Here is a 24,258-nt window from a genome sequence, read left to right on the forward strand (position 1 = left end):
ACGTTCCCGCCGTCCCCCAGACCTCTCATCCTATTTGGGGGCTGGCAGTCTTCTCTGCGGTGCAAGCGCCCCCGACCCGCCGACCCACGCTGACCACACCCTCCCCCGTGCGCTGCTGTCTTGACCACGCCTGCCCCCCTGACCCCGTCCAGGCTGGAGCCCCGCCCACCATGGCCTAGTCTAAGCCTGGTGTCCCCTTCTTCCGGCGGGGTGTCTGGCTGACACAGCTGCCCGTTGAGGTTGTTCTGCGACGACCCAGCTCCCTCGTCCGTTCAGCCCTCCATCAGTGCGCACTGTGGTGAAACGACCCGTCCCTGGGGCTGCTTGACCCTCTGGAACCCTGGGAAGCTAAGCACCTAGCGCCTGAAGCAGTTCCCGTGCTCCGCACCTTGGAGACCATACCCCTAATGGCGTGTGTCTGGAGCCAGGGCACCCCCGAGTGGCCATTCCCAGCGGTGCAGGGGCCACGCAGCCTGGGGTGGGCAGCATGGTATTAAGTCTAGTTCCACCACTTCCTAGCTGGGTGCCATTTTTGGAAACTTTTGAGCCTCAATTTTCCCATCTGTAAAATGGAAATAATGATCAAACCTCACAAGGTTGCTGTAATGACTAAACGACACAGGGAAATCGCTTATACCTGTTTGCCATTTTGGCTGTTGGATAAAACCAGCAGTCGCTCTCATTCCACCCCTTGCTTGAAGCTGTGCCCAGAAAGGAGGCCAGAGATTTTCTGTAGAGGAAACGGAACAGGGAGTTCTGGCCCAGGCAGACACACCCCAGCCTCAAAATAAAATTCGAAAGAAAAAACTGTGATCATTCTTTAAAAAAGAAAAAAAGGAAATACAATATGTGGTTCAATAAATAGAAAAAAAATTACAAAACGGTGTCATCTTTTGTCCTTAATATACAAGAGGAGAGGAGGTAGAGGGGGTGACGGGGGGTGGGACGTTCTCCCCTCCTCCTCGGGCTGAGGCTGGGGGGCGAGGAAGGCCAAAGAGAGACAGCAGCTGGAACTTAGGCAGATAGAAAGGCAACTATGAAACGTGGAGAGGGACAGTAAGCTGAAGGGGGTGAGGCAGGAGACAGGAGAGAGAGCTGGATGGACAGCCATTAATAAGGGGGGCCCAGTTCCTGGCTCTCCCAGTTCGGGGGACAGCATTAGCCTCGCTCGTATTCCTGAGTTGTGTGTCCAGTGACTAGCAGGTGGGAGGAAGGGTAGCAATGACTCCAGCCCACCCTGGGACCCTGGTGCTGAAGGGAATGGGGGTTCTGCTGGAAGAGGGGTGTGAGGTATGCGGCTGAGACCTGAGGCCTCTTTAAATCCTTCACTGGGTTTGTGGCATGGTCCCCACTGGGCAGCCTGGGAGGGGGGACGGGGGGGGATGGGCCCTGAGGCAGTGAGGGGAGGGTGCAGAAGGGGATTCTGGATGCCCTAACATAAGTCCCCCATCACCCAGGGTAGGATGTAGGGGGGTCTGCTACATTGCCTTTGACTGCTGTTTCTGGAAAGTCCTGCCTCTCAGCCCCCCTGGAGTCTAAGCCAGGCCTGCAAGTTGCGTTAGGGGAGTTTGCCTGCTGCTTTGGGGGTGCCCAAGTGGGGGTCATACCAGCAGCTGAAGCATACACCCCCTTCCAGGCCTATGGGTGGTGGCTATGGCTTCTGATCCTCATGTCTCACACACTCCTAGGCACGCATGTGGTAGAATTCCACCCCCTTGACCCCCACCTCCAGCTGGGTTTGGGGTGGGTAGTGGGCAAGACCATCTTGCCCCAGCCTGGCTCCTTCCCTGACTTAATACTGAAATGCCACCTGGGCTTCGACTGCCAAGGCCCCCTGTGGAGAGCGGTGCCAGGGGGCAGGGGCAAAGGGGGACCACCCCGGCCCCTCAGCCGAAACGCTCCCGCACCAAAAGCATGAGCTTCTTTTTGCCCTTGTAGGTCTGTTTGAGGTTCTCCAAGAACTGGGAAAACTGAAGGTGCCCGTCAGGCGCCAGCAGGAAGGTCTCACGGGCCTTGCCCAGGAACTCGATGAAGTCGCCGTAGTGCCGCGGGCTGATGTGCGTGAGGCGCGAGTGACTTGTGGTGATGTAGGCCGCCACTGCAGCCTCCAGGAGCTGGCAGAGGGGTGCCCTGTCGGCGCCCAGGGGCTTGGCAGCCCGGCGGGCCCCCAAGGGGCCCAGGCCAGGGGCTGAGAGAGTCCAGCGGCGCAGGATGTCAGAGAGCATGGGGGCGCAGTGGACGCTGCGGATGATGAGTGGCACGATGGCGGAGAGCTCCTGGCGGCCCAGTGAATGGCTGAGCGAGCAGGCCCAGAGCACGTCATTGACGGCCGGGTGGCTGTCCTGGTTGAAGGCGATGCTGAGCTGCGCCAGGGCCAGCGTTGCCAGCTTGTAGGCTCGCAGTGGCAGGCCACGATGCTCCATGTAGCGGGCCACGGTGAAAAGGTGGGTGTGACCCAGGCCACCGGCCGCTGCATCCAGCACGATCTGGTAGGCGGCCTCGAAGGCGGCCTGGTTCTTCTCACACAGGGTGAGGGCGGGCAAGGCACAGTTCTGCGGATCCTTCATGGCGCACTGCAAGGCCAGGGTGCGGGCGCAGGCCCACAGCTCCTCACGCTGTGGCCCGTCCAGTTGCAGCCGCAGCAGTGTGGCATGCGTGGTGCCTGTCACTGCCACGATGGTGGCTGCCTCCACTGGTGTGAATAAAGAGTACCAGTTTTGCATGATGTTCATCAGGGCTTGTGGGCCTGGTAGGAGGTAAGAGGGAGAAACTGGTCAGGAAGAGGAGAAGGCGGGTGTACACATTCATATGGGTTTACCCCGACACCACCGTCTTTGCCAGCAGGAACCGAAGACACCCCCACCTCCACACCATTCTGGACAGAAACTGCATCTTACCTGTCCAAAGGAGTGGGGGGTAGCTGGAAAGGGCCAGACTGGGTTGGAACTAAGGTAGGGGGCTAAGTTTTGCAGACATGCTTCCTCCTCAAACAACTTTAGCCTGGCCAGCCTCCAGACCTTTGTCCATATCAGTTCCCCCTCCTGACACTCCCTCCCAGCCTAGCCCTGGGCAGAGGCTGGAGTCAGGGAAAAAGTTCTGCTTCTCTCTTGCCTGCCTGGCCCTCTCGGTGACACTTGGAGAACCAGAACAGGGAGGTAGGTGGAGGGTCCCAGTGGGGGCTGTGTTGGGTCAAAGAGTATCCCCCCAAAATTCAAAGCCACCTGGAACCTGTGAATGTGACCTTATTTGGAAATAGGGTCTTTGCAGATATAATCAGGCTAAGATTAGGTCATAGTAGATTAGGGTGGGCCCTTAAAAGAGGGAAATTTGGTCACAGACACACAGGGAAGACAGCCATGGGACAATGGAGGCAGAGACTGGAATTATGCTGCTACAAATCAAGGAATGCCAAGGATTGCTGCAATTATCAGAAGCTAGAAGAGGCAAGGTCAGATTCAACTCTAGAGCCTTTGGAGGGAGCATGGCCCTGCTGACACCTTGATCTCAGACTTTTGGCCTCTAGGTTGTGAAAGAATAAGTTTTTGTCATTTAAGCCACCTAGTTTGTGGTACTTTGTTAAGGCAGCCCCAGCATACTCAGAAGGTCTCACCTATCTCTGTGGCACAGGTGACCAGCCAGCGCACCATCTCCCTGCGACGCCAGGTCATGGTGTTTAGGGTCATCCGCATCACCTGTAGGGTGCGGGTGGGGAGAGAAGAGGATCACTCAAAGTCTTGGGTTGGCCAATTGAAGGGGGAGGCCTGGAAGTGAAAGGCTGCTCCAGTGAGCCATACAACCTAGGGTAATGACTTCCCCTCTCTGGGCCTCAGTTTCCTCCTCTGTCAAATGGGGATGAAAATAGTATACCTCATAGGGTTGTTGTGAGAACAAAATGAAACTATGTAGTGAAGCTCTTTGCGCGGCTGCTTGAAAGTGCTCACTTGATGTCAGCAATTACCATTATTGCTATTGTTGGCATTATTTTGAGACCCCATGGATCCTACCCTGGTCAACAAACCAATCTGGCCCTTCTCTCTGGAAAGTTTAATGCTTCGTCTCATTAGATATGCCCCGAAGCCCAAACAAAGCACCTGCCCTACCGGCACCACCTCCTTCAGGCCCCACCCTCCAATAAGCACACTTCTTGCTTGCCTCTCCCCTGAGGCCCCATCCCCAGGTCCTGTAGAGTGGACCCCGCCTTTGGCAAGCTCCTTACTAGCCTGTCTCCTCTGAGGCGCCATCCTTGTCCCCCCACAACCCCCACAGTGGCTCTACCTCCAAAGGAGGCTGTCTCAAGCCAATCCCACCCCTCCACAGGCCCCATGCTTGCTGTTCTACCTGGGAAGGTCCAGTGCAGGCCTGTCCCAAGCTGTTCCTTATTTTATCTTACTTCTGCCACCTTCTTTGGCCCTGCCCTCACAGGCCCCATACCTGTCCCCTCAGGCCATGCCCCCTCAGGACCTTTGCTTGCCTATCCGGCCCCTTCTGGGCCCTTCTGAGTCAACTCCTCACCTGCTGGCTGCAACCATGCTGGCCCTGACTTGGCCCTGCAGGCCCCTGGCATGGCCCCAGCCACTCACCCACAGGCCCATGGCTATGGCCCTTGACTGCAGACCCCACCCCCAGAGGTGGCTCCTCACTCTCAGGACCCACCTCTGACCCTCCCCTCCAGCCCCACCCACACTGGTGCATTCCTCACCCCCAAGAAAGTGTCTGTTGGTGGGCTCTGCCTCCACCCCCCCTTTAGTTTCAATGCCACCCACTCGTGTTCCTTGGCCACAGGCACCCCAGGCCCCACCCCCAAGGCCTACCCACTCCACTCTGCCCTCTCAGGAGGCCCAGCTACTCATCTGTAGGCCCTGCCTCTCCAGGGTCCCCCTGGTGGTCCTCAGCCACAGACCTCACCCCCAGAGGGAGAGCCTCACCTTCAGGACCTGCCACTGAGTCCCTCACTCATGGGCCCCCTCCACCCATGACCCCCATTCCCTCACTCCGCTGACCCTTACAGGCCCTGCCCCCAGACAGCACCTTTCCTACCCCCCCCCCCACCTGGCGGCTCTCACCTGCAGGCCCAGCTCCAGTGCAATGCCCAGCAGTGTGGTGTCCGGGGGCACACTGGCCGGGGCAGCCGTCTTGCAGGCGTCCTGTGCCAGCTTGAAGAGCAGGGCCGGTGAGTGGATGTTCTGCTGGACGGAACCCAGCACTGCGTGCAGCCACTTGGGGTCTCCTGGGCAGGGGGAAGGACAGAAGCATTTTGGACACACCTCAGCGCCAGCCCTGCCACCACCTGACCTGCTCACATAGGTGTCTCAGCCCAGGTGCCCGTGCGTGAGCGTGGAGGGAGATGCACCAGGCAATGGCTCTGTGATGGTTTGGACCCATGGCCTCCCCTGTCTGCCCATTCTTTCGTCTGTACCTGCTGGGCTGCTCTGCTCAGTGTGAGGGAGCCACTCAGGGACTTGCTGGACCCCTAACTGTCAAGGGCGTCAGCCCTATCCTGGCACTTACTAGCCGTGTGACTCTGGACAAGTCACTTTACCTCTCTGTGCCTCAGCTGCCATATCTGTAACGTGAGTAATAATGGGGAGCCCTGGTGGCACAGTGGTTAAGCACTCAGCTGCTAACCGAAAGGTCGGTGGTTCAAACCCACCAGCCACTCTTTGGGAGAAAGATGTGGCAGTCTGCTTCTGTAAAGATTACAGCCTTAGAAACCCTATCGGGCAGTTCTACTCTGTCTTATAGGGTCACTATGAGTCTGAATTGACTCCTTGGCAATGGGTTAGTACCTGCCTCAAAGGATTGCGGTAAGTCCATACTAGTAAAGAACTTAACATGGTAAGAGATACATAAATGTTAGCTTTTATTACTGTTATTACCACTGGCCCTGATCCTATACTTCCCCATTCTGCTCCAGTCATAATGCCTCCTAGCTGTCCCTCAAACACACCAGACATGGTCTAGCCTCAGGGCCTTTGCACCAGCTGTTCCCTCTGCCTGAAGTGCCCTTCCCCAGGTCTCCATATGGATCCTCCCCCTTGAGGTCTTTATTCGAATATCTCTCTTCCTTTTACGTACTGTTTACATACTGTTGAACTCTCTGGGCTCGAACCCACCAGCCGCTCTGCGGGAGAAAGATACAGCCTTGGAGACCCTATGGGCAGTTCTACTCTGTCCTATAGGGTTGCTATGAATCAGAATTGACTCAACGGCAAGGGGTTTGGTTTTGGGTTTTTACCTTGCTTACTGCCTGTCTCCTCCCACTAGCTGGAAACCACGCAGGGCAGGGATTTGGGGCTGTTTTGGTCCCTGCTTTGTCTCAGCACCTAGGACAGTGCCCAGTACATAGAAGGTGCTGAATGAAGATTGAAGGGTTTGGTCAAAGGATAAAGGAGGTGGGAAGGGGCAAGAGGGTGGGACGGGGCAGCCGCTGTTCTCACCCTTGGCGGCCGTCAGCATGGCAGACGCCAGCTCACACTGGCGGGTCTCCAGGTGGCCCAGGATGAACCAGCGGGGGAAGCGGTTGCTCATGATGGACTCCAGTGGGTTGGGGTGAGGTTCTCCAGCTGGAAAAGTTGACTCCAGTACAGGCAGCCTGGGGTGAGGGGCAAAGCAAGCCTGTGGTGAGGCAGGGTGCCGTCTCTGTCCCCCCGGGGGAGGCAGGCCTCCTGCCCCAGCCCAAGCTGCCCCTCTGTCGCCAGCAGAGCCCTGGCACCCAGAAGATGGAGGATGTGTGCACAAGGATGTTCACTGCAGTGTTGTTTATAAGAGGGGATGTAGAAGTCCTGGAGATGCCCATCACTCAGGAGTTGGTTCAAAAAACCATGCTCCACTTATGCACCGTGGTCAACATGGCTGAGGAAGAGGTGAAGCAATTATTTGTGTCCTGATGTGGCCCCCCATTACCCCCTCTGTGACCCCCCCATTCTCCCTCATTCATTCCACTCCAGCCACACTCTTCCCCTTGATGGCCTTCAAACACACTAGGCAGTCCCACCACAGGGCCTTTGCATAGGCCTCTGGCCAGATCTTCTCGTGGCTCCTCCCTCACCGCCTTCAGGTCTTTGCTCAAATATTTTTTCATCGAGCTCTTCCCTGACACCCCCACATGTAAAACTGCCAGTCGCTCTCCCCCTTACTTATTCTGTTTTCCCTATCCAACTGAGCACCATCCGACATACAATGTATTTTGCCTATTTCTTTATTAGCTGGCTGTCTCGCCTTCACTAGAACATCAGCTCCAGGAGGGCAGGGATTTTTGACTACTTTGTTTACTGCTGTGTCTGTCTGCAGCAGCCAGAACAATGCCTGATATGCAGTAGGTGAACAATCAATATTTGTGGGATGACTCACTATCCAAGCCAATTTTGTTAAGTGGCTCGCTGAAATTTACATATGTGTTCCCTGAGTGGTGCAAACGATTAACACGCTTAGCTACTAACCAGAAGATTGGCGGTTCGAGTCCACCCAAGGACGCCTCGGAAGAAAGGCCTGACGATCTCCTTCCAAAAAACTAGCCATTGAAAATCCTATGGACTACAGTTCTACTCTGACACACATGAGCTTTCCATGAATCGGAATTGAAGGCAACAGGTTTTTTTTTTTTTAGTTTTGTATTCAGGAAGGTGTTCAAAATAGCTAGGTATGACTCAAAGCGTGGGGTAGGAGTCAGACAACTCTGGTTTAAATAGTAGCTACAATTCCTTGCTGTGTGACCTTGGACAGTGGAGACACAACAGGTCACTTTTTTCATGTGCAAAATAGGAGTAAAAATATTTACTTCGCGAGGCTGTTTTGAGGATTACATTGGGCAACATACATTATGGACTTAGGCCAGCAGTTGGCATCCTTTAAAGCCAATATTTTCAGCTTTGCTGGTGTTATGGATTGAACTGTGTCCCCCAAAAATACGTGTTGTAAATCCTAAACTCTGTGCCTGTGGTTATAATCCCATTTGAGAATGGGTTGTCTCTGTTATGCTAATAAGGCAGGATTAGTGTAGGGTGTATCTTGAGTCAATCTCTTTTGAGATATAAAAGAGATTAAACAAGCAATCGAGAGAAGCAGAGATGGGGGAAGAGAGAGGCCAAGTCACATGAAGCTTTCCCAGGAGTAGAAGCTCAGAGAGACAAGGACTTTCCTCTGAGCAGAGAGAGAAAGCCTTCCCCTAGAGCTGGCACCCTGAATTCGGACTTCTAGCCTTCTAAACTGTAAGAAAATAAATATCTGTTTGTCAAAGCCACCCACTTGCGGTATTTCTGTTAGAGCAGCACTAGATAATCTAAGACAGCCGGCCATTTGGTCTCTGTTGCCAAGGACTCAAGTCTGCCGTTGTACCTTAAAAACAGTCATAGACAATATGTAAATGAATGGGTGTAGCTGTGTTCTAATAAAACTTTATTTCCGGACACTGAAATTTGAATTTCATATAATTCTCATGTATCACAAAATAGTCTTTTGATTTTCCCCCCAATCATTAGAAAATGTAAAAACACATTGTGCTCTTTTAAGAACTATCTATATAGGGTAAGACTGAAAACAGCAACTCGAAAGATTAAATAGGAAGCTTAGAGGGCAGTGAGTTTATATTAATGGGGGAGAAACAATTCGGAAAAGGAGGGTGAGAAATGGTTGCACAACTTGAAGGATGCGATCAATGTCACTGAATTGTAAAGGTAGAAATTGTTGATTGGTGTATGTTCTGCTGTGTATATTCTCAACAATAACAAGAACTAATAAAGTAAATTAAAAAAAAACTGTAAAAACCATTCTTGTTTCATGGGTTGTACAAAACAGGAGACAGACCAGATATGGCCTGTGGGCTGTAGTCTGCCAACCTCTGGCTTAGAAACAAGTCTTGTACATAAAAGAGGGTTTTCTAAATCATAGCTCTTATGGATTATTCTTCCCAAATACTCTGGAAAGACACACCCCAAGTTGTCAGTTGGTATCTCTGGAGAATGGGATCAGAGGATGGGGGACAGATGACATGTTATTTGTTGGGCATGGTTTTCTACAGAGAGGGGACCTTTAAAATTCTGTCTCTATGATCTGCTGGTGCCCGTGAGAAATGGTAACAAGGTTATTCATGGCAGCGCCTTTTGGAAACGGCATAAATGTTCATGGGTATGCCTGCTTCCAGAGAGAACTTGGTAGCTTGAGACAAGCGTGAGCAGAAAAGGGCTTGCCTTTCTGTAACCTTTTGCATTTTGTACCATGTGGATATTTCTCAAATTCAAAACAATATTACATGTCTGTATTTATTAATAAAAAGCACGCGGCAGCCTCGAATGCCAGCGTAAGGGAGACTAAATGAATCAGGCTGTGAGTTCAGCTGGGAGGGTGGGGCCCCTGAACTGCCTCCCACCTGCCTCCTGCCCTCCCCACCCCATGTCCATGTCCCCAGCCATCTGTCCTCACCTCATGGCTCGGAGCGCCAGGCGGTAGGCCAGGTCGGGATCGTGGGGCAGCAGCGCGGTGAACAGGTAGCGGGCACAGGTGTGCATGGGCACGCTCTCCCGGAACAGCACCTCTCCGAAGCCGCTGAACGGACCCCCTGCAGGGGCAGCCTGAGCTCAGCCCCCAGGTGTGGGCTCGCCTCTGCCCTTCCCCAGATCTCCCCAGACCCTGGGCTCTGAATGGTGGATGGGCGGACCCCTGGAGGGGGTGGCTGGGGCTAGAGCAATCCCTGGGGTGGGGACTCAGGGCTGAAGCAAGTGCTGGAAGATCTGAGGACAAAAGGTGGACACACCCCTGGGTAGGAGGCAGTACTCAGAGGCAGGGTGAGGCCAGAAAGTGGAGGTGGGACCGCACCTGTGCCCAGGGCGGGGCATAGGCCCAAGGCCAGCCCCAGCCATTTGCATAGAGAAGAACCAGGAGGCGACACCGCCAAGCAGGCTCCGGAGCGTGGTAGGGGCGGGGCCTCACAGCACGGAGGCAGGACCATGGGTGGAGCCAGGAAGAGGGGCCAGGGCCTAGGTTGTGGATGGGGGGAGGTGGCCTCACTTTCCAGCACCAGCGACTTGGCTTATTGACTCCAAGGTGGGAAGTGAGCGGAGCCTTATTGCTGACAGCAGTTAGGCTTCTTGCCTGCCAGCACATGCTAGGGGGCGGGACCAAAGGCTAGATTTCACCTTTTAGGAGGAGCCAAGGTACTCATTAACAAGCAATATGCAGATGACAAACCTTGCTTGCTGAAAATGAAGAGGACTTGAACTACTTACTGATGAAGATCAAAGACTATGGCCCTCAGTATAGATTACACTTCAACATAAAGGAAACAAAAATCCTCACAACTGGACCAGTAAGCAACATCATCATAAATGGAGAAAATATTGAAGTTGTCAACGATTTCATTTTACTTGGATCCACAACCAATGCCTATGAAAGCAGCAGTCAAGAAATCAAATGACATATTGCATTGGGCAAATCTGCTGCAAAAGTCCTCTTTAAAGTGTTAAAAAGCAAAGATATCACATTGAGGACTAAGGTATGCCTGACCCAAGCCATGGTATTTTCAATTACTCAGATGCATGCAAAAGAGGGACAGTGAATAAGGAAGACTGAAGAGGAATTGATGTCTTTGAATTATGGTGTTGGCGAAGAATACTGAATATACCATGGACTGCCAGAAGAAACGAAGAAATCTGTCTTGGAAGAAGTACAGCTAGAATGCTCCTTAGAAGCGAGGATGGCGAGACTTGGTCTCATGCTCTTTGGACATGTTATCAGGAGGGACCAGTCTCTGGAGGAGGACATCATGCTTGGTAAAGTAGAGCGTCAGAGAAAGAAAGGAAGATCCTCAAAGAGATGGACTGACACAGTGGCTGCAACAATGGCCTCAAACATAGCAATGATAGTGAGGATGGCACAGGACCGGGCAGTGTTTCGTTCTGCTGTACATAGGGTCGCTATGGGTCGGAACCAACTCCAGGGCATCTAACAACAACAAGAAGGACCAGGAGGTGGGGCTAGGGGCAGGGCCTCACCCTCCAGCAGCAGCCCCGCCTGCTTGCGCAGCACCTGCACCAGCCGCTCGTCCAGCTCCACCTCCTCCAGTAGGGCCAGCAGCTGCTCCTCGTTGCGCACCACCTTGTCCTGGGCGTACAGGCCCTCAGGCAGGGCCCGCTGCTGCCCCAGGCCTAGCAGCGCCACCTCCAGCGCCATCGCAAAGTAGGACTCGCCGGGGCTCCCGGGCACAGGCACGTGCTGATAGGCCACCTTTCGCTTCTCAGAGCCTTCGTCTATGGGAAACGGGCGCAGGCTGCGAGGGGTCCCCCTTCTCCGGGGCCCACCCAAGCAGGTAGACTGGGGGCGGGGCTTACGGGAGGCCCAGCTGGGAAGCATATTGGCTCCCAGTACGCACCAGGGGGCGGGGCCCTTCGGCTAGCAGCAGAAAGACCTATTGGTGGCCTCACTTTCAGAAGCTAAGTCTATCGGCACCTGGCACTGGCTAGGGGACGTAGCCAAGGGTGTGGGATCGCCCCACCTCCTCCAGGGGTCCCCAATGTGGATACCTGGGTAAAGAGATAGAGTTTCTTCCTCTAGGCGACAGGCCTCCAGGAGTGCCCTGCAGAGGCAGCCAATGGGGTCCAGGGGGTGGCCCACCCATCCTTCTGTGTTGGTGATGCAGGTGGAGCCTTTCTGGAGCAGCTCTGCTGGCGGGAGAGGGGTTCAGTGCTCACCCACTGCTAGCTCGCCCAGGGCAGCCTGCCTCTTCCTGATCCTCGGGTCCCCCAGCCCCCCAGACTCCACCACCTGCCCACCCAGCGGCCATCTTCTTCACCCCTGATCTCTACAATAAATAGCGCTCACCTCGCGTCGCACAGCCAGGCCTACGTCTGGCAGGACACAGGGACAATGGATGTGTCCCTCCCCACCTCTGACAAGATAAAGCCCAAACAGCTCTGAGGGCCCGCGGAACCAATACAGTGGCACGGCCTCACCGCCTTCCAGTCTCCTCCAATCTGCCTCTGGGCTTCTGCCTGAGCTGTTCCTTCTACCTGGAGCACTCTTCTCCCCTCCCCTTTCTGCTGGGTAACTTGACATCCTAAAGATCTCCACCTAGCTATCCCCTCCTCTGGGAGGCTTTCCCTGAGGCCAGCAGGGACTCTGCTCCCTGTGTTTCCCCCATTATCCTTCCGTTCAGTTTTCTGACACCTGATCCATCCACCCCATTACCCACGGAACTCACCTGGTTACCCCTCCCCCATATCCAACCCACAGACAGGTTCTTTTTTTTTGCCCGTATACATTTTTTTTTTTAAACCTAAATTTGAATTTGTTGCTCGTGTTTAAAAGCCAGGAAATTCTGCATCCATTAATCCAGGTGTCTGGCCTCACATGAAAAATCAGAAGATCTGGCCACACTGGGCCTACACCCCCGAGAGGCATGTCCCAGACTCCTGCGTGTGAGATGTGGATGTGGGACAGAAGGAGAGGCCACCATTCTCCCACAGCAGCCGTGAGCAGGTGTGGGGCTCCATGTAGGGCGGAGGGTTTTGCCAGCAGGTTCTGGTGTCCTCTTGGGAACTGCCCCTTTGGGGGCTACAGGCCCTTGTGCTCACCGTTGGTGGCTTGCCATGACTTCAAATCCTGTAGCCCTTCAACGGTTTTTTAAGCCCTAATTCCCTGTGTGAAATTCCTTTCTGCTCGAGATACCTGGAGTGGTTTTATTTTCCCGGTGGGCCCCCATGGACCCTCTGGGGTGTCCCTGTGCCCACCAGCCAGCCTTTGTGTCCACAGCCCCTGGGATGTGGTGCTGACATTGGTGCCCACCTTTTTTCTGCTGTTTGTAGCTCTCAAGCTGATGCCGCCGCTGCAGCCGCAGTGTGTTGACCATGGCGCCCGCCAGCCGCAGGGCCTGGCGGGGATATCCGTGGGCGCGTAGGGTGTCCACGCGGGCGCAGGCGGTGGGGAAAGGCTCTCCCAGCCAGAGCGGGCGGCCCTGGGAGTCGAAGGTTAGCTTGTCGCCTCCCACATTGCCTTTGAGGCTGGGGCCATAGGAGTCGCTGGCCAGGATCCTCTGCAGGTGGGCATCATTCCAGTGCAGCTCCCCAGCCTGCAGGGCCCGGCTGAACACTGTGTAGCGGGAACCTGCCACTTCCACCTCTGGGCCTGGGGGACAGGGGCCCAAGGCGGCCTGGTGAGGGGGCTCAGGCGGCGGATGTGGCCATCTCCCCCCACCAGGCGCGGACTTTGGGCTGGGCCCTGTGTGGAACGATGGGGTGTGTCATCTCCCCAGATCCTCACAGCAGCCCTTTGAAGGGGTATATGTGGGTGGGAGTGGGGGAGACTATGATAGCCCCATCAGATGGATGGAGACTGAAGTTGAGTAACCATCTGTCAATCTGTCTGTCCTGTCTCACTCTCCATTTCGCTTCCCCCCTCCATCTCTTTCTTCTTCTCTGTCTCTCCCTCTATCCTTCTCTCCATCCATCTCCACCTCTCTCTCTCCTCTTCTGTTTCACTGTATTTTTTCCCTCCTCCGCTCTGTCTGTCTCCATAGCTGGTAACAGAAGGCTGAACCAGGACACCAGCCAGGATCCCAGGTGTCTCCACCACAACACTTCAACATCCCCCAGAGCTGCCCACCACCCCCTGCCCTTGGCATGAACTCTCCTCTGGTTGGGTCCGCCTTTGCCCTATACCAGACCGCCTTCTCTCCTGGGACAGGGCCCCCTCTCCTACCTGAGCTGGGGGCCGCAGTGGGTTGCAGGCTGGGGCCATCAAAGGCATAGTTGCCCTCTTCCAGGGGGCACACCTCCAGCTTGTCCCACTTGCACAGCAGCTGCAGCCAGCTGGCCCGCTCCTCAGGCTTGCAGTGGGGGCTCAGGACGACACAGACCCACAGGGCCCCTGAGGGGGGAGGGCAGCAAACACTTATTGAGCGCTCACTGTGTGCCAGGCCCTGCTCCACTCAATCCTTACCTCCACTCTCTGAGGTTGGCACTAATGATATCTTCACCTTACAGGCAGGGCTTCGAACCGGTTCTTTCCGTCCCCATTCTTATGTGTTCATAAGAATTACCTGGGGATCTTGTTGAAAATGTGGATTCGGATTCAGTATAACTGGGGTGGAAATGCAAATTCTCAGCGGGAGTTTAAACAGGAATGAACTGGTTGAAGCCCTGCTTACAGGTCAGATACCTGAGGCACAGAGAGGGAAAATAATTTGTTCAAGGTCACGTGGCTTGTAAGTTGGAAATCAGGATTCAAACTAGGGTGCCGGTCCCTCTCCATGTTCTTTTCCTACAGCACTTCTATCTAACATGTCTGCAGAACGTGTCTGCATGCCCACTGGACAACCATTTTTAAGCGGTTAAAAAAAAAAAATTAAAAGAAGATTTTGTGGCTTGTGAAAATGGTGTGAAATTCAAATAAATAAATTAAAATGCCCATAAATAAAGTTTTATTGGAATGTAGCCACACGAACACAATTATGACTGCTTTCCCACTACAATGGCAGAGTTGACTAGTTATGACGGAGAATGGGTGGCCTGCCAAGCTGAAAATATTGACTATCCGGCTGCCCTTGGTTGAATAGTGTCCCCCCACTGCCCCCAAAATTCATGTCCATCTGGAATCTGTGAATGTGACCTTACTTGGAAATAGGGTCTTTGCAGATGTTATCAAGTTAAGATGAGGTCTGCTATCGATCAGATTGTGTCCTCCAAAAAGATGTGTTCAAGTTCTAACCCCTGTACCTGTGCACGTGACCTTGTTTGGGGAGGAAGGGTCTTCCTTTGAAGACATTATCAGTGAAGTTAATGAGGTCATACCGAGTAGGGTGGATCCCCGTCGAGTCAATTCCGACTCAGTGACCCTATAGGACAGAGTAGAACTGTCCCATAGGGTTTCCAAGGCTGTAAATCTTTATGGAAGCAGACTGCTACATCCTTCTCCTGATGTAGGTTTGAACCGCCTGTCTTCTGGTTAGAGGCGGTGCGCTTAGCCACTGTGCCACCAGGACTCCTTAATCCTATATGACTAGTGTTTTATAAAAGAAGAAAGCCAAGGAGATAGAGTCACAGAAGGAAGACAGGACGCCATGTGACAACAGAGATAGATGCATCTATAAGCAGTAAAGGAACACCAAAGATTGCTGGCGGTCACTAGAAGTTAGGAGAGAGGCATGGAACAGTTCTTCTCTTAGAACCCTCCGAGGGAATCGACACAGTTAATCCCCAGGTTTGGGCTTCTAGCCTCCAGAATTGTAAGACAATACATCTCTTCTCTTCAAAGACACTTATTCTGTGGTATTTAGTTATGGCAGCCCTAGGAGACTAAGGCAAGGTCCTACTGGATTATGATGGGCACTAATCCAATGACTAGAAAGAAGATGAAAATTTGGACCCAGAGACAGGTACAGAGACACGGCAGAGAAGGCCAGGTGATGACGGAGGCAGAGATTGGAGCGATGCGTCTGCAAGCCAAGGATTGCTGGCAGCCACCAGAAGCTACAAGAGGCAAGGAAGTATCCTCCCCTAGAGCCTTTGGAGGGGGCGTGGCCCTGCCGACACCTTGGCTTCGGACTTCTGGCCTCTAGAACTGTGACAACATACACTTCTGTTGTTTTAAGCCCCTCAGAAGAAGCGTGCTGACCCCTGGTATAGCGTGTTTATTGAATTTTATCGTCTGTCCTCCCCATGAGGTATCAGCTCCATGAGGGCAGGGATTTTGTCTCTTGTTCTCTGCTGGGTCCCCAGTGCCCAGTATAGTGCCTGGCACATAGTAGTTGCTCAATAAATGCTTGTCAAATGAGTAGAGGAAGGATTCCTGGGCCAGGCCCTAATCTCAGGCTGAAGCTTGACATCTGCCGCGCTCCGGGCTGGGTCTTACCCAGCTCGTCCCACAGCTGCCGGCACTTGTCAGTCATGCCTGCACCTTGTTGCCGCCACAGCGCCAGGCGTGGGTCCTGTAGGAACTGCTCCGTCATGAGGATCAGCATGCGCGCCCCGTTGGAGTCCTGCATTCGCAGCATTTCCCGCACCTGTGCGGGGATGTGGAGGTGAGGAGGGGGTGGGGTGTCAGCACCAGGATCTCCTGAGCCTCCGTGCCCCCCGAGCCCACGCAGCACCTTGCTGAACATGGAGCGCAGCTGCTGGCTGGCGCCATAGTAGCCGCCATTGGACAGCAGCTGCTTCACCTGCTCCTGGATCTGCTCCTCATCCAGGTGCCAGCAGTTGGCGTCCTCGATGCCCGCACCCGCTGTGGGGTCTGGGGCGCCTGCGGGGAGGAAGGGAAAGCTGAGGCTGGGAGTAGTGTAGGGAGAGAGGGTGCCTGCCCCTGCCATCTCTCCATTCCTCCAAATTACCCAACATACCACAGATTTCCATCCATCATCCATCCCACCCAAAACACCACCCCACCTACCCACTCATCCATTTACTTATCCATCCATCAGTCCATCTCACCTTAAACATCACTTGCCCATCCATCCATCCTTTATCCATCTCACTTGAAACACAACCTGCCCATCCATCCATCCATCCATTTGTCCCACTCAATACACCACCCCCACCCATCCATCCGTTTATTCATCCATCTACTCATCCATCTCACATTAAACATCATCCACGCATCCATCCACTCATCCATCCATCCATCCATCCGTCATTCATCCGTCTCACCTGAAACACCACTTGCCCATCAATCCATTTAGCCATCCATCCATCCATCTGTCCCACCCAAAACACCAACCCACCCACCCATACATCTATTTACTCATCTATCCACTCATCCATCTCACCTTAAACATCATCTGCCCATCCATCTGTCCATCTGTCCATCCCACCGAAAACACCATCCCCACCCATCCATACATTTACTCATCCATCTACTCATCCATCTCACCTGAAATACCACCCCATCTACTCATCCATTTACTCATCTATCCATCCACACATTCATCCATTTACTCATCCATTCACTTACTCATCTACCCATCTGTCTTAGTTATCTAGTGCTGCTGTAACAGAAATACCACAGGTGGATGGCTTTAACAAACAAATTTATTTTCTCTTAGTTTAGGAGGCTAGAAGTCCAAATTCAGAGTGCCGGCTCTAGGGGATGACTTTCTCTTTCTGTTGGCTACAGAGGAAGGTCCTTGTTTCTTCAGCTTTTGCTTCCTGGTTCCTTGGAGATCTCCATGTGTCTTGGCATCTATCTTACCCCATCTCTCTCTCTGCACTCTTGTTTGATCTCTTTTTATATCTCGAAAGAGATTGACTCAAGATACACCCTACACTAATCCTGCCTCATTAACACAACAAAGGCAACCCATTCCCAAATGGAATTATAACCACAGGCATGGAGGTTAGGATTTACAACACATATTTTTGGGGGACATAATTCAATCTATAACACCATCCATTTGTCCATTTGATCAGAAACACCACCCACTCATCCATCATCTCTCCATTCTGCCTGAAAAACCATCAGCCCATCTATCCAAACCACTCGCCCATCTATCCAAACCACTCACCCATCTGTCCACCTGTGTCATGCTGTGCATCTATCCATCCATTTTTCCTGTATCAGTTTATCCACACATCCATACCCCTCAGCATACCTATCTACCCCCCATTAATCTATCATCCACTCTACCCATAACTCCCACCTATCTACCCATCTATATACCCATTCCATTTATCCATCCAACCACCCTCCCCATTTGCCTTTCCAATCCATCCAAACCAGCTACAGGCAGTCCCCAGATTATGAACGAGTTCCATTCCTAAATCTGTCTTTAAGTCAAATTTGTACATGAGTAAGAACAGTTAGGTATGGTTCATATCTAACGTCAAGTTAGTCAAATACTTGTCTTAGTATATAATATAACTTTCTACATAAAAAACATTATATAAACACTTACAGATACACTATAACATCTTTAACATAGTAATACAGTAACAATAATAATAATGTTTTGATGCACTGTCACAAAGTAGTGCCTATTTGTTATTATGAACCATTGTATATACCTCGAATTTTTAATAGGCTTTACGGGGGTTGGTTCGTAACTATGGGCTGTATGTATGTCGGACCTTTGTAAGCCAGGGACTGCCTGTATTCAAAATACCCACCCACCCATCCATCCACTGACCCTTGTAGCCATACTATCTGTCCACCCAAATAACCACAACTCTCCATCTATCCTTCCCCCATCAAACCATCCATTCATATGCACTTCTCCAAACATCTACCACTCCATTTAGTCCATCCATCCATCTTAAACAAAACACCCACCCACTCTATCCATCTGCCATGTCAGTCCTCCCGTACGAACCTTCCATGCACCCATCAACTCACCCCCAAATCCGTGAACCCTTTGGTCCTTCCATTCCATTCTTCCATGAACCCCATCTGTCCACCACCATAGTCTACCTCAATTCCCCAATCATCAAAGCCCTCCCCAACCACTCACCCATCCCCACCTCTAATTACCACCAACTCCCCATTCATCTACCATCCTACTCACCCATCCACTCACTCCATTGTTTATCCATACCATCAGTTCACCCCAACACCCATCATCAATTCTTTCTGCACCCATCCATCCCCACCCTCAATTATACATCCATTCCTCCATCCACCACTCATAAATCTACCCATCCCCCATTCGACCCCATCCTCCAACCATATAGCTAGGCAACACGGCCCTTGTAGCCCCCTAACCCACCCAGATGTCCCAACACCTTCTGGTATATCTTCTTACTCATACCCTACCCCTGACAGATACTAATGTCCACACGTGTTCTTCATGCCCCACCACCCATCCACACCCAAGCCTGTCCCTGTGATCCCGAGACACCCCCACCCTGAGTTCCCCCAACTCAGGCTCTCCCTCCTGCCCTGCTCTCTGCCCATAGGCTGATTTTTGACCACTCCCCTGCCCCAGAGCGAGAAGGAATCCAGGATCTGCCATATACTAGGTGTGGACCTTGGAAATGGTGCCTCTGCCCCCACCACGTATCAAGGACTTATGAGGATCCTGGGATGACACCTGGTCCACGGCAGGTGAGCTGGCTGTGAGCTGCCCCCTCACTGCCCCATCCGACCCCTGGCGCCCTTACCATGCACCAGGTTGATCTCGGAGCCCAGCAGGAGGATCTCATCGGCTAAGCGCTGGGCAGTGGGCAGCACCTCAGTGTGGTGGGCGCTGATGAGGTACTGCACGAACTTCTGCAGTTGGTCCCGGTTCATCTGGGACAGCGTCTCGGAGATGGGCAGCCGCAGCTCCACCTGGCGGGCGTGCCGAATGCGGTACAGTGACAGGGCCACCACATGGGCGCAGTAGAAGAGGTCGCGGTTGTCACAGCCGCAGCTCACGGACGTGATCTTGCAGCGGTCAAAGCTGATGGAGATGTGGTAGAGACGCTCGGGCTCGCCAGGGCCTCCCGGCTCCCGCACATTCCCGCTCAGGTGGAACCCTAAGACCAGAACCAGATGGTCAGGGCCATGTCCCCCCAGGGACGGGCAGGTCTTGTCCAAGACCCAGGTGCAAACCCAGCTGAGTGACCCAGGGCAAGTCCCCTGACTTCTCTGAGCCTCAGTTTTCTCATCTGTCAATTGGAATCATAGTAACATCCTCCTTATTGGGTCATTGTGAGGACTAAATGAGTTAATACGTGAAAAGTGCTTAGAACACTGTTGACACACAGCGCTTCCTCAAGAAATGCTTGCTGTTAATCTATTATGAATACTATTATAGCAATGATATCAAAAATGGTTTTCTCAGACTTGGACACAGCCAGCGCTCCAGGAGCTCCGGAGTTCCCTGAGAAGGTGCCAAAGCTGTGACACTTCGGGGCAATGGGCTGATGCGGCAGGCCAGGGGCGCAGGTCACCCCATCACCCCCTACCCCTCCCTGCCTGGCCCCTGGGGAGCCAGATGCCAGGCTCACCCGACTGGTTGGGCTGCTCAGGCCCCAGCCAGTCCTGGCTGCGTCATGCAGGGAGACAGCTTCCTCATACCGGCTGGAGGCAGCTGAGACTGGCCAGCTGTGGGGGCCAGAGGTTGACAGGACCCAGGGCGGGGGGTCATCTTCACTGAGCCCCTGCCACCATCTGAGGTCTAGGACAACCTCTACTGGCCTTTCCTGAGCCCTCTGCCTGGGGTCAGAGGTTGTTCCTCCCTTCCTCCTCACAACCTCCCCCAACCTAGACTCTGCACCCCTTCCCTTTGCTTCTGGCCCATAACCTTGTCCCCAGCCCCCACCTGGGCTGTCTGAGGTCTAGGATCATTTTCCACCTGTAACATTAACCTCTGCCCCCTACCCTTCTCTGGACCTCACTGCCTAAAGTTTAAGACCACTCTGCTGCCTAAGGTCTAAGACTACCCCTCACAGCTGAGCCTGAACGTCTACCCTCAACTCCCACCTAAGCCCCAGTGCCTTAGGTCTAAGATCTCTACCTGAGTCTCTCTGCCTGAGGTCTAAGACCTCCTCTGACCTCTGGCTCTAAATCTCAGCCCCCAATTCCCACGTGGGTCCTGCTGCCTGAGGTCTAGGATTGTTTCTTGTTTCTGGCTGTAAACCTCTACCCCAGAGTATCACTGGGCCTCGCTGCCTGAGGTCTGGAAACTCTCTCTTCTGGTTTACAATCACTCCTCTAGCCCCTACTTGAACTCTGCTGCCTGGGACCCTCCCCGCACCCCCACCCGGCTCACCACCTCTTCCTCCATTCCCCAACTAAGCTGTCTGAGGTCTAGGACCAGTTTTCACCTTTAGCTCATAATCCTGCACCCAACCCTGTCTGGGCCTGAAGCCTAAGGTCTAGGACCTTCCATCACCCTGTCTCACAACCTCTACCCCCAATGCATATAGTGGCCCTCACCTGTGCCCTCAACCCTGACATGGGTCCCACTGCCTAAGTTCTAGGACTTCCCCTCCCCTCCTTTCAGGCTCACCACTTCTCATTCCACTCCCCGTCTAAGCCCTGCTGCCTGGGGTCTAGGACTACCTATCGCCTCTGAGTCTGAATCTCTACCAGCCCTTACCCCAAACCCACACTGGGTCCACTGCCTGAGGTCTGGAACTTCCCTCCCAGGCCTCCCTCTAACTCCTCTTCTCCAGGATTCCCTGTCGGGGGCAGGGGGGCACGGGACACTCACCCACTTGCAGCACGCGGTCCACGGCCCCGCTCTGCAGCAGGTGCAGCCCGCGGGTGAAGGGCACCCTGGCATCATGCTCGCCCTCCAGGGGCTGGTAGCCCAGTGATGAGTACATGCATATCTCCCGCTCGCTGCGTGGAAACGACCAGAACACAATGCGCTTCTGGACTGGCTCCGGCACCCGGGATAATCTCTCTTCAACCTGAGGGAGGGGCCAGGGGGTTAGAAAGCTGGGCTTGGTGCAGGGGCCCCTGATGTGCATCCTGGCGCTGCCAAATGCAAGCAGTATGTATGACTGTGGGCAAGTCACTCTGCCTCTCCGAGCCTCAGTTTTCTCAGGTGTAAAATGGGGATGCTAATAGCACCCACCTCCTGAGTGTTGTAAAGATTAGATATACAATAATATATGTAAAGCACTTACAATAACACCTGGCCCATAGTTAGTGTTCTAAAACTTTCTGCCACTTCCCTCCTAGATGCCAGGCCCCAGAGACCCTGCATAAGTAGTCCTACCTCCCAGGCCTTGAGGGGGCAGGAGGAAGGAAGACAAAAGTAATAATAATAATAATCAAAGCCTACATTTTCTTAGCCTACACTATGCTAAATGCTTTATGTATGCGATTTCCCTTAATTCTCACAGCCACCACCCAATGAGTTAATATTGATCATTACCCCATTTTACAGATGGGGAATCTGAGGCTCAGTTGTTCTTAGGTGCCGTCAAGCTGGTTCCGACTCATAGCAACCCTATGCACCACAGAACGAAACACTGCCTGGTCCTGCACCATGCTCACAATTGTTACGCTTGAGCCCACTGTTGCAGCCACTGTGTCAGTCCATCTCCTTGAAGGTCTTCCTTTTTCGCTGACTCTGTACTTTACCACTGAGGCTCGGAGGTGGGGTCGATTCACTTGCTCAGGGTCTCAGAGCTGGCCAGCTCCAACTCCCAAGACCGGCTCTGTTCTTCAGCTTCCTCTCCATGCCCCTCCCTTAGGAAGGGCCCCCAAGAGGGGCGGGGTGTTCTAGCCACCCCTGTGGGCTTCAGGCAATGAACTGAGCTGGTTGAGCCTGTGTTCCGGTCTGGGCTTGCTACTTACTGGCTGGGTGACCTTGAGCAAGTTTCTCAACCTCTCTGTGCCCCAGTTTCCTCACAAAGTGGGACCAAGAACAACAACTCCCAAAGGGCTGTAGAGGATTTGCTGAGTTTCTGGGGCCAGGAGCTCTCCTAGCACCAGGCCTGGTGAGGGGAAGTACACAGGAGCCCCAGAGGTGGTTTTAGGATTATTCAGTGTGTCTTGCAAACAGTGTTGGGGCAGGGACCCTCCAGAGCCCTGGCTCCTGGGTTTCTGGGGGAGGTGGGGGGGGGGGGTCAGTGATGGGCTCAGGCCAAGGGGACAGTCGGCAAATGACTAAGGAGCGATTTTCCAGGCCATGAATCAGAGCCTGCCGCATCCCCACTTGGCCCAGTCTCACTGTCCTGGCAAAGCTCCTAATTCAGGACAGGCCAGGGGAGCAAAGACCACCCTCTGAAGCTGGACAGAGCCAGGTCTGGGCTCCTTTGGGGCTCAAACTGAAGCTTGGAAAGGACACTTCAAGGGCCCCAGCCCTGGGACATCCTGGTGGCACCCCCAGAAGCCACAGAGGCAGGGCTCCAGGTGCACCTGTCCAGGTACCAGGACCTGCACCCACTGCCACTGACCCCCCAAAGGACTGGGATGGCCGTGGGGATCCCTGGCACTTGGGTAATCCCTGCTGCCAGCCAGGAGGGGCTGGGCAGTCTCAGGTGAGAGGTGGCCCCAGGGGTACCGAGGGGGAGGGGGAAGGAGGGGAAGGGCTTGAGAATGAGGGTGTGGAGAAGGGGGCCCCCAAGTGACAGGTGGGTTCTGGAGGCTGGAGAGCAGGATGGAAGGCAGAAAGGGGTGCTTCAAGACCAGGATCTGGAGAGATGGGGGAGTCTTCTACCGGGGTGTAGGACAGGTCTGGAGGGCAGGAGTGGGGGGACAGAAGTCTTCGGCACTGAGATCTAGAGAGATGGGTATTCCTGGGGGACCGCTTGTAGGAATTAGAAAGAGGAATGAGGATTCAGTTGGCAGGCCTTGTCCTTGTGGGGAATAAGAATGAGATAAAAAAAGGGGTACCCAGGCTTGTGGGAGGACCATGGGCGTTCGACCTCATGACACGGGCTGGAGAAGAAGGGAGTGTCCTGAGTTGGGCTGTGGGGAGCTTAGGGTTCCCTAAGGGCCGGTAGGTGGGCTGGAGGGCAGGGATGGGGGACAAGGGGCAGAGGTGGGTCACAGGCTTTGAAGGACAGAAATGGGAGGAGGACGAAGAGGTGTCTGGGGCGGGGTTCAGGATCTTGGAGGGGTTCTCGGGGTGTCTCTTGTGGGAAGAGGTCCGGAAATTGGCGGTTGGGCAGGGGGAAGAGAAGGCCTGTCGGGGAAGGGGCTGGGTGCGTTTCCCCCCCTACCCAGCCCCTCCCAGCCCCGCTCGGTCACCTGCTCGAAGGCCCAGCTCTCAGCCACTCGCTTGGCGCTAAGGTCCAGTAGCGCCTCGGGCCGGCCCCGGCCGCGCGCGGCCCCGGCCCGGGCATCGCGCTCCTCCGGTCCTGCGGGGCCGCCCCGGCTCCGCTTGGCCGCGGGGGGGTCCATCGGCCGGCCGGGGCCGGGGCGGCGCTGCCAGGGGTCTGTCCGATACCTGCTTCGCTCCGCCGGCTCCCCCGCCCTCTGGCCGCCCTCCAGTCCTTCCTCGGCGCTCGGCCGTCCCGGGACCCCCGCCGCAGCCACCCCCGCCCCGCGCCCGGCCGGCCAGGTGATGCGGCCCCTTTAAGACTCTTCACAACAATAAAGCTGCCTCGACCACCGCTTTATCCTCCGCTGTCGTCCCGCCCCAGCCGCCCATCCCCATTGGCCCCCACCCTCGGCCTCCGCGGCCCGTCTCCGCCATTGGCAGCACCACGAGCGCCCTCCCCAAGATGCGACTGCTCATTCGCTGCCTATGCTGCGTCTTTCTGGGCTCACCCAGTCAGAGAACGCAGCGAGAGGCTCTGTCAATCACGGAGCGCCGGCGCCCAATTAGAGCGGGAGGACCCCTGCGGCGCTGTCCTCAGGCGGAGTTTCGGGGCGGGGCCTGGGTTCATTCACAACATT

General features: G+C 54.3%; 1 protein-coding gene across 2 annotated transcripts; it reads right to left on the reverse strand.

Annotated features, from left to right (window-relative positions):
- Positions 1–1,594: 1,594 nt before the first annotated feature.
- On the reverse strand, positions 1,595–23,965 carry ZSWIM4 (zinc finger SWIM-type containing 4). Of its 2 annotated transcripts, XM_023724740.1 has the most exons (14): positions 23,608–23,673; positions 21,113–21,314; positions 19,074–19,430; positions 16,076–16,224; positions 15,838–15,988; positions 13,687–13,854; positions 12,775–13,098; positions 11,514–11,651; positions 10,986–11,234; positions 9,418–9,553; positions 6,438–6,592; positions 5,064–5,227; positions 3,611–3,692; positions 1,595–2,746 (listed from the first exon to the last, which is right to left on the reverse strand). In XM_023724740.1, the coding sequence occupies exons 2-14, from the start codon at positions 21,225–21,227 to the stop codon at positions 1,887–1,889; spliced, it is 3,048 nt and encodes a 1,015-aa protein (XP_023580508.1). In that variant the 5' UTR covers positions 21,228–21,314; positions 23,608–23,673; the 3' UTR covers positions 1,595–1,886. The 2 variants fall into 2 exon arrangements, with proteins under 2 accessions (XP_023580508.1, XP_004389770.1); XM_004389713.2 differs by lacking the exon at positions 12,775–13,098 and having other exon boundaries at positions 10,986–11,240; positions 23,608–23,965.
- Between the last annotated feature and the right edge of the window lie 293 nt (positions 23,966–24,258).

Source organism: Trichechus manatus, unplaced genomic scaffold (assembly GCF_000243295.1).
Source record: "Trichechus manatus latirostris isolate Lorelei unplaced genomic scaffold, TriManLat1.0 scaffold00258, whole genome shotgun sequence".
NCBI classification, from domain to species: domain Eukaryota; kingdom Metazoa; phylum Chordata; class Mammalia; order Sirenia; family Trichechidae; genus Trichechus; species Trichechus manatus.